Genomic DNA, 9,953 nt, shown 5'->3' on the forward strand with positions numbered 1-9,953 from the left:
CTGGGCAGCCTGGTCTGGTGGTTGGCGACTCTGCACATAGCAGGGGGTTGAAATCAGATGATCATTGTGGTCCTTTTCAACCCAGGCAATTCTGTGATTCTGTGATTCTGGGAGTGTGGATGCCAGAAGTGGGAAATGAGAAAAACGTGATAGAAGTTCTATGCTTGAGAGTTCTGATTTCATAGCATCCACAAACAGATACTATGTGTAAAACAGTTCTGCTTTCCTTAAGTGGATTTGTCTAGCCTGCCATTTTGAAACCCATGGTTCTTTCTTATTCCCTGTTTGCTTTGGGGAAGATGTGGGGAATATTTCCAGCAATTTTCCATCACTTGGGGATTGTTTTGTTTGATCAGATCTTGAAATTTTGCATCTTGAGGGCAGTAATCGAGTATCTGCTTCTCACAGTGTTCAACAGTGGAAACCTCAAGAGAAAGCATAGGAAGTGTTGCCACCTAGCCTCAGTGAGTAATCTGTTATCTTCTGCAGTATATCTGAATGTGCTTTAAGAGAAGACAGTAATTGTAAAAGGCTGGTAAAGGATGATTTTTTGCATGGGTTTGAACTGTGACTTCTTGGGATCAAAAGCACCGTTGTTTTACTTACCAAGAGAGTAGAAAGTCTGTAGTGTCTTCTGGTTTCACATCTCCTAGATCTGTGTTCCTGTGGGAAGAAGAGGGGGCACCTCTTCTGATGTCAGATAGCTTCTCTTTTTCTATTGCTAGTCTAATATTTTCTGACTTTGGTTATTTCTAATCATTATTCTCCTTCTTCAGGCTTTTTGTCCACTTCTCAACTGACTTCCTTCTCAAAAAATGCTGGTCAAAGTAAATGAGCATCGCATAGGATTTCAGAAGGATTTAAAAGCTTGAATTTAAAGACATAACATTGTGAGAAAAACATCAGAGTGCTTATTTCAGAAGTTCTGTTACTGTGAAAAAGCATATGTTTTCCTTGGAAGAAAGTGGAGGGATCCATCTGCAGCCTATGGTTTTTGTGACCTTAGCTGAGACTGCTGAGCGAGGATTTGTTGAGTATTACAGACATAAGCTTCAATGTGGAAGAGATGCTATTTCTTTTTTCTTTTTGTCTGTCCTAATGGTCCTTAACTTGTCCAAAATTCTTGCATGGAGTCCCATGAGCGGTGTCATTAACAACCAGACGAAAGTACAGCCTTGCCCAAGTTCTGGAGTCATGTGCCTCAGTTTTAAGTTACTGTGATGATTAAACACTCCCTGTTAGAGCTGTTTTTTCTTAGGTCGCCCTAGAGAACATTAAATTAAACCTTTAGTCTCTTCTCCCCCCGTTTTCTCCTCGTAGGGACTTGTATTTTGAAAGCTCATGCGGTGACCTTGGGCCGAGTTTGCTCTTTGCTGGCAGCAGGAGCAGGAGTGCAGCTTGAGGGTTGCTGTCATCTCACACCAAGAGCTTGCTGCGGTGACACGTATGGTTGTGAGTAGTTTTTAGTCTTGCTTTATTTTTTTTATCCCCTGTGAACTAGCAGAATCACTCAGCTTGTTGCGATTTACGCATCGGTGATACAACATGTAGGCTTAGCACCAGTGTGTGTTGGTAGGGGTTAGCAGAGAAGCACATTGCTCTGCTCAGCATCCCTCTGCTCTGCTGCTCAGTTTCCTTCCCCTCCTTGCGGAGGATGGGGGGTTGCTGGGTGATGCTGTGAGTGACCCCTTGCTGTGGCAGCCCAAGGCGACCCTTGGTTGGATTGTGGCACCAAGTTGCTCAGGAGGGCTGCGTGCTGCTGTGTGTTGTGAGATAGCAGTGGTTGCTGTTAGCCCTCGCTGCTAGCCTTGCTCTTTGAATTTGATTTTTTGAGCCTAGGACAACAGCAAACAAACCGGGAAGCCTTGTGTAACCTCATCTGCATTCCCTCCTTAGTGCTTTCTCCTGGGTAGAGAGAGGGCTGGGAGCTGGGACCACCAGCAGAATTTCTTCCCAGTAGTGCTGTAGTAGAGGTGAAGCTGGTTGCTCTCCTAAAACTTCATTTAAGCTTTTTCCCCAATGCAGATGGTGGTAGGTGGCTGTAGAGATTTAAAAAGTGATAACAGCGTGTCTAGATGTTAATGCTGAAAAAAGCAGGTAAATGTAGGTTGTGTGCACATCTATATGTGCTTGTATTTGTTTTGGGACTTGGAGTGCTTCAAAGAACTGAGGTTTTGTTGGAAGGTGTATTTGGGGTATGCCTGAATAACAATGTCATTAAAAAAAGAAACACAATAGAATGAGTCATGTTGATGTAACTTGAATCTGTTGCTATTCTCTGGGCGGGGGAAGGAAAATCTCCCAGTGTTTACTGTAATACTCATTTGCTCGTGGGTTTAAGCCAGCCTGCTTTCTGTGCCTGGCCCTGGCAGAGCATCTCCTCACCATAAATGAGCATCGCCACATGAGGAGGGTGGGGCTCTATCATCTTTTAAGTTTGTTGCTGTGGGATGTAGGGATTCAGTAGTGCCTTTCTTGGGCATCTCTCTTTAAGAGAGTGATGGACAAAACTTAGGGGACCTTGGCAAGACTAGGAACAGGAAAAACCAGTTTGGAACATCTGGCCAGGGAAGGGGATGAATAGCAATGGGAGTTGCTTGTGTTTTTTTTTTCCTTTTTTCCTTCCACTTGGACTCCATGTCTTCTCTTCAGAGATAAGCAACAAGCATTTCAGCACTCAGAAACTTAGTGAAGATAGAGGTGGTTATTCTGGTTGAAGGCCAGAAAGAAGTGTATCATCTGCTGCAAAGCTGACTTAAGCGTACTGCTAGGGAAGTATTTTTATCTGATCAAATAGGAAGGCAGTAGGTGAGGCAGGAGAGGAGGTCAGGCTTCTTTTTTTTTTTTCTTTTCATTCAGTTTTTAGGTTTGACTGGTACCTGGTGGAAGTGGTGTGGGTGCACTTACCCGTGTGCGTTGATGCAGCACAGTTGCATTTCTTGATTCATTTCTTTCTTTTATCAACCTGTTTGTGATTTATTCTGACCGACTGCAGATCAAAATGACTTCATTTTGGGGAGCTTTGTACTTCCACTATCAGGCTGTGAACCTGATTATTGCTATATTGAAATAGCTTAACTCATGTCATGAGACGTGTAATGACAATTCAGAAGAAATGCTGGACAGTACCTCTGAGAAACTATTCTTCTGTCTTCAGTGTGAGGCATAGGTACAAGATCATATAGAATCATAGAATGGCAAGGTTGGAAAGGACCTACAAGATCATCTAGTCCAACCATCCTCCTATCACCATTATTACCACTAAGCTACTAAACCATATCTCGTAGCTCGTCATCCAGACACCTCTTGAACAACGACAATGAACATAGTTGAATATATTGTACGTAGTTTTAAAACGATTGACTTAGTTATATTTGAGTAAGTCTGTTTGTTGAAATTGTCTTAGTATGTTTGTTCATTGAAATTGTTTTTCATAGTGGTAGTACAGCTTTTAAAGCAGTTACTTAGAGGTAACTTTTTAATCACGTTTAACTGTGGGTTCATGTAATCTGAGTAAGTGCAGCATACTTATCTAGGTGAGGCCTGATGAGAGATGTGTCTGCAAATGAATTTCTGTACAGGAGTTCTGTTGCTATTCTGTAGGGAAGTATCTGAGTTTGTAGGAAGAAGATTGGTGTGCTCAGTGTTTGTGCTAGCCTGAGCAGCAGTGAGGCCTTGCTCCAGCCCTGTTTCATTTAAAGGGTGATCCCATACTGGAGGCAGGCAGTGTAAATCTGGAAGAACAGATAAGTGAATACAGAGGTCCCTACAATCTGGATTTGTGCTGGGAAACACAGGTTACAGATACTGGGGTGTTTCCTACTGCTCTTTCCTTCGAGCCTGTGTAAAGACGTGGATCCTGCTAAAGGGTGTATTGAGCATCACTCCTGTGTTAGCTAAATCACATGGCAAGAGAGCGGTCTTCTGCCTGTCTGGGGAAAGGTGTGGAGTTGGTGCTTGCTGCTGCCAGCTCTCCTACAGCTCCGTGGAGCACACAGCTGGGTTTGTGGCCATACTCACAAGGATCTTGGTAGGGATGTGTCTGAAACTGCCTGGCAAAGTTTCCTTTTTTGACCTCTGTATGGAAAGCTCTGACTTAAAAGCAGGTTAAAGAGCTGGTTGCAGAGGTGTGAATCTCTGCAGGAACTTATTTATAGCTAACCTTTGGATGCTTTAGTGTCTTGCCCTTTCATGAGAAGATTTTATTTGCTGTTAGGGGAAGAAAAAGGGGATGATTTAAACCATAACTGGAACATATTATTCTGTAGCTTATTTTATCAGCATTTCCTGACATGCAAAGCCTTCCTGTCTGAACTTTCAGCCAGTGCAAGTCACTCACTGTTTGTCAGGAGCAGTGGGGAACTGTGTGACCTTTCCTCTGTGGCGGACTGCCTGTGTGCATTATGTAATTGGGATTGATGTAGATGTGTTCAAGATGTATGTAATAACGTTACTAGAGGGGAAGCCTCCTAGTCTGTTGCCTGAAGCTCTCAGAAACAGCACTGTAGGTGCTGTGTGTCTGATAAAGATAGCAGCTGAGCTGAATGGAACATTTATGCTTCTAAAAAGGACTAATCAGTTGCTAAAAATTCTCAGGAGTTAATACTTATTGAAATCTAGCCCAAGTTGGCACTTCTGAGCCAGCAGGCTCTGTTGGATATTTTCAGAAATGCGGGCTTGGTGCCTTCCTTCTGGAAGTCTGCTGTTGAATCAGTTCTGTTCTAATTACAAACTTGTTTTTTTCCTACTTTTAGGATACTTGTGAAAGATGGTGGATCGCTTGGCAAACAGCGAGGCAAATACTAGAAGAATAAGTATAGTGGAAAACTGCTTTGGAGCAGCTGGTCAGCCTTTGACTATCCCTGGTCGCGTTCTCATCGGAGAGGGAGTATTAACGAAGCTGTGTAGGAAGAAGCCCAAAGCGAGGCAGTTCTTCCTGTTCAATGACATTCTTGTTTATGGTAATATTGTCATCCAGAAGAAGAAATACAATAAACAGCACATAATCCCGTTGGAAAACGTCACCATCGATTCCATCCAGGATGAGGGAGACTTGCGGAATGGGTGGCTCATCAAGACGCCTACTAAGTCTTTTGCAGTTTATGCTGCCACTGCTACGGAGAAGTCTGAATGGATGAACCATATAAATAAGTGCGTTTCTGATTTGCTTTCCAAGAGTGGGAAGACTCCTAGCAATGAGCATGCTGCTGTCTGGGTGCCAGACTCAGAAGCCACTGTCTGTATGCGCTGTCAGAAAGCAAAATTTACCCCCGTCAACCGTCGTCACCACTGTCGCAAGTGCGGCTTTGTCGTCTGCGGGCCTTGCTCTGAGAAGAGGTTCCTTCTCCCCAGCCAGTCTTCCAAGCCTGTGAGGATTTGTGATTTCTGCTATGATCTTCTTTCTACTGGGGAGGTGACTGCTTGTCAGTCCACGAGATCGGACTCCTACAGCCAGTCGCCTAAGTCTTCTTTAAATGATGCATCTGATGATGATGATGATGAAGACAGTAGTGATTAAAGACCAAATGTTTGTGTTTCAGACCGTATGGAGCTGCTTTTGGGGAAGCTTGTAGCAAGGTTCCCTGAAAAAATCCTGTTCTAGCCATAAAATATGCCTGAATATCTTCAATTGCGATGTGCCTCGATCTATGAGTTCTCTAGACAATAGATTTTTCACTCCTCTGCAGGGATAGACTGTTGTAAATGTTATCAGATTGTTTTCCAATTTCTTATACTTGAGTTATGTCTAGGTTAGACTTTTGTGGAAGATTGGAAAATAGAAAGTACTTTCTTAATTTAACAACCCACGCTTCCTAATGTTTCATATCAATGTGTTATGTGGGGTTGGCTTTCTTTTTTTTTTTTTTTGGTATGGAGAGGGAAACTGTAAGCATGCTTAGAACAGTGATGTTTTGGTTAATCCTGCAAACCATCTGTTTTCTCTAAACATGGTATATGATGAGTTGAAATGTGACATGATTACAAACCTCAGTGTCACAGAACTTGGGAACTTTCTTGTTTTGCTCTTATTTATGACCTCCTATGCCAAGCAGTGCCTTGTAACACTTGTGCTGATTCAGGAAGAAACAATCCTATTCTGTGTTGTCTGTATTCACCTGATGCTGGTGTCTGAGAGATTGCTGGTGCTATAGAGAATAACTGCTGTGTTCAAAGCGGAGCTCTCAACTGCACACCCACAGGCTGAGGGGAACTGGATCCCACACCCTCACCACTCAGGCAGCCCCAAAGCTGCCCAACCCTGTGGGCTTCGATGGGGTTCTCTCCACAGGAGCTGTGCTGTAGGCTGGGACCTGGGGATGAGAAGCTGAGGGTGACTTTTCACAGGGATATCCACACTCTTTCTTCTCAGAGCAGTTTAGAAGTTTAAAATCTGGCAAATGCATACTGAGATTTTAGTGGGGCAATATAGCATTTTGCTGTGATAGTTTATATTTTTGGAGATATTTCCCAAATGCGACACTAACTTGTTTCTTAAAACATTGATGAGAGGTTTTTTTTCACTTTCTTCCCAAATCTTACTGGCTTTGTATAAGAATAATGTCAAATCTTGAACAAGCAGCCTGCAAATCTGCATACGAAATTGGCTTTCCTTTGTACACAGCTGACCTCAGGATACATGTGAGATGCAAGTTGTTTCATTCTAAACGTGTACCCAAGGACCAAGAAAGATATATTTAAGAACTATAATAAGATAGTGCAGAAAATGTCTCTACCGTAGTATTCATTTTTATTCTTAATTATTTCTTAATACAGAAATGTCATGTTCCTATGTATATGTAAAGGTTAGACTTGTAAAAACATGTTAGCCCCTCTCCCCCAAATTCTATGTTTTTATATTTTTATAAAGGTAATGTCAATTTTGAAGGGGAAAAATATCTTTGAAATAGTTGTATGAATATAATAGCAACTGACTTTATACAAAAAAAAGGTTAAACTTTTGTGTATCTTTAAGTGACAGTTTCTGCACTGTTTGCCTTGGTGGCAATAATTGGGTTAAATATTTATTGAATAAACAATCAATGCTGCATATTGCACTAGTCTCCCATTCTTGTACACTGTAAGTCAGTCATTAAAAAAAAAAAAGTTAGCAAAGCTCTTCAAAGCCATCTCACTCAGTGAGATTCCTGGTAGCTAATGATGCGCTCAGCATCTTCAGGGAGGCACTCTGCGTTAATTGTCTGCAGTACTTCAGGTGAAAGTAAAGGAATGGTTTTAGCTTGGGCAGTTTCTGAAAATAACTCTTTGAAAGCACTGAAGAGCATTTGATCTGCTTTGCAATAAACACAAAAAGGAGAAAACACTTTGATAGATGCTGGGGACCAGGAAGGTTATGTAAGATTGTCAGATAAGCAATGTACAGCTGTATGTATTTAAAGACTGAAATAAATAATTACATACGTTCACTCCTTGAAAGGCAGGGGAATGGGAAAATGGGCTATTCTGAGAAGACGCTTTGTGATTACTTTTTGTATCTATCTTAATCAGAATGTTGAAAAGTTTCAGGAACAGAGACTTGTTTGCTTCAGTTTTTGTACAGATTCAGAATGCAAACTTCCCTTGTACATACATTCTAATGACTAACAGAAATGTTCTTCCTGATACGATTGTTTTCCTTTTCTATGCTGTCAGACTTTGTTGAAGGTTCAGTCTTTCTGTGTATTTTTTTTTTTTTGTGTGTTTTTATATGTTGTGCTTACTCTCTAGCACTTTGTGGGGGAAAGGAGTTGGGTCACATCCTATATTCTGCAGAATGTTCTTGCATCTACTTCAAGTACCTTTTCTCTGTGAATGAAACTTGCACTGATCCCTGAAGCTGTAACCAAACCAATGTTTTTTGGGGAGGAGGGATTCTTTCATTTCTCATTTGAAATTGATGTATGTGGTCCATACTTTTTGAGGAAGTATTAAAAAAAGCAGTGTTCTGTGGTAATAGTCATATCCCTCAGTGGTATTTGCTTAAAACTTCACCAAACAGACTTGCCATCAACTCCTCTCGTTACTTACAAACTCCAGAAAGGGCTTGTTTTGTTCTTTGTATTCTGTCAGATTGTTTTATTTACAAATACATGGTGTAGCTTCAAGCCTACGTGTTCACTTTTCTTTAACTGTGGGCCTTGGAGGGTGACAGGGAAAAACAACTGCCCCCCAAACGAACAGCAGGTGTGTTTGTTTTCAAGACCGATTAATAAAACTGGGGATAAATACGCATGCAGGGTGAGATTAACAATTACCCTTGGAATGAATACAGTTACGGATTTAGAAGCAACTTCTTCAGTTGCCTGCAGCATCTCTTTGGCAACGCTCTGCATCTGCTTTGTAGGAACAAATCCTGCTTTGCTTCAGTGAGTTCAGATTTTGCATGCTCTGCACCTTGCCCAGGAGCCTGTACTTCATTTGTTGGAGATGCTAAAAGACATGTGGGGGGTTGAAACTAGATGATCTTTGAGGTCCTTTTCAACCTAGGCTATTCTATGATTCTGTGACAGGGAGGTGGCTTCTATAGGTTTCTATTTGAAGCCCACGACTTCAGCTTGTGCTCTTAATCACTGCTGTTATCTTGAGATAAGTGAGACTGTTTTGCATCTGGTGCATGTGAACTTCCTGCATCTAGTGAGTAACCTGCAAGGACTGAGCACTACTGCTCGGCTTAAAAGAAAGTTTTAAAAACCAAACCAGGAGAGTTGATTTAGTGAAAGCTGAGAGGGGCTTTTAGTGTCCCTTGTCTAACAGGCAGATTATGAAGATGACGTGCAGAAACATTCTGCTTATCGTGGGGCTTTCCCCTGGGAATAGGCTTGAGTTAATCTCCCGGTGCAAATGAAATAGGGGTTATCATTGTTACTGGTTAATGTTTAAATGGAAGCAGATTAGGGATTGTGTTACAGTCATCTTGTGTTTTCCTCTAATTGCTATGGACTGATAGAAGACCGCCTGGTTCTGTTAGCAGATAATGCTACAGAAGGGCACAGATCTTCCAATGTCTGAAGGCTGATTTATTTTTTTTCTTTTAGCAGCAGCAAATTACTGTGGTAAATATTAGAAATCGTCTTGGCCACGAGCTGCCTTGTGTTGGATGAAATGTAAGATCCTTGTTTGTGCCTGAGGACTACCTTTGCCAGAGCTGGCTGCCGTGCTTCTGGGCAGCGCTGGGTGTGGAGAGTCTCTGCTCTGTTCCCTTGTTGTGCTGAAGTTTGAGTTGCTGGGGAGTGCAGTGCAGTGACAGATGGGCCCGCCGTGCAGTGAGATGGCTCTGTTACCCTGTATGGGTCTGAAAGAGTCCTAAAGCAGCTCTGGGAATAAGCAGTCTGAATCTCAGTCTCCAGGTAAGTGCTTTCTGAACTACTTTTTAATTGTCCATAAAACGCTACTCGTGACCTGAGTAAAAATTGGAACACTACATTGAATGTATGTTTTGGCACATTTAGGATGAAAACAAGGGTGAGATAAGATTGGTTTGACAATGAGATGATCTGTGAGGAGCAGGATTTTCAGTGTTACTTGTACCCAGTACTTTAAGAGTCTGTCTTTGGTTAACTTCTGGTAGCCTAAGAAGTGACAGGGTAGCAACAGAACCAAGCATATGATGAAAGCAGGCTTTGGGATTTTTGTACTTTCACAAAACCCCAGGATGGCTGAGGCTGGCAGGGCCCTCTGGGCCATCTGGCTCACCCTGCTCCAGGAGGGACACCCAGAGTGGGGCCCAGGACCCAGGGAGGAGACCTCAGGGCCTCTGGAGCTTCAGCCTGGTGTTTCAGCACCATACAGCACAGCAGTGCTGCCTACTGCTCAGAGGGAGCCCGTGTGCTCCAGTTTGTGCCCATGGCCTCTTGTCCTGGCACTGGGCACCACTGAATAGAGCCTGGCTCTGTCTTAACATCTTCCCTTCAGGTTTTTATGTAGACCAAGAGTCCCCTCTTCTCCATGCTGAGCAG

At 42.6% G+C, this 9,953-nt stretch overlaps 1 protein-coding gene across 2 annotated transcripts in view; it reads left to right on the forward strand.

Moving 5' to 3' along the window:
* Positions 1–8,102, forward strand: part of PLEKHF2 (pleckstrin homology and FYVE domain containing 2) — a 17,093-nt gene extending 8,991 nt beyond the window's left edge. The window contains exons 1-2 of one of the 2 annotated variants that reach the window (XM_010709150.2): positions 1,088–1,452; positions 4,755–8,102. In XM_010709150.2, coding sequence (XP_010707452.1) covers positions 4,769–5,518 — 750 coding nt within the window. In that variant the 5' untranslated portion in view covers positions 1,088–1,452; positions 4,755–4,768 and the 3' untranslated portion in view covers positions 5,519–8,102. Of the gene's footprint in view, positions 1–1,087; positions 1,453–4,754 lie in introns of those variants that run through there. The other variant, XM_010709149.2, reaches the window with a different exon arrangement.
* Positions 8,103–9,953: the final 1,851 nt, after the last annotated feature.

Source organism: Meleagris gallopavo, chromosome 3 (assembly GCF_000146605.3).
Source record: "Meleagris gallopavo isolate NT-WF06-2002-E0010 breed Aviagen turkey brand Nicholas breeding stock chromosome 3, Turkey_5.1, whole genome shotgun sequence".
NCBI classification, from domain to species: Eukaryota; Metazoa; Chordata; class Aves; order Galliformes; family Phasianidae; genus Meleagris; species Meleagris gallopavo.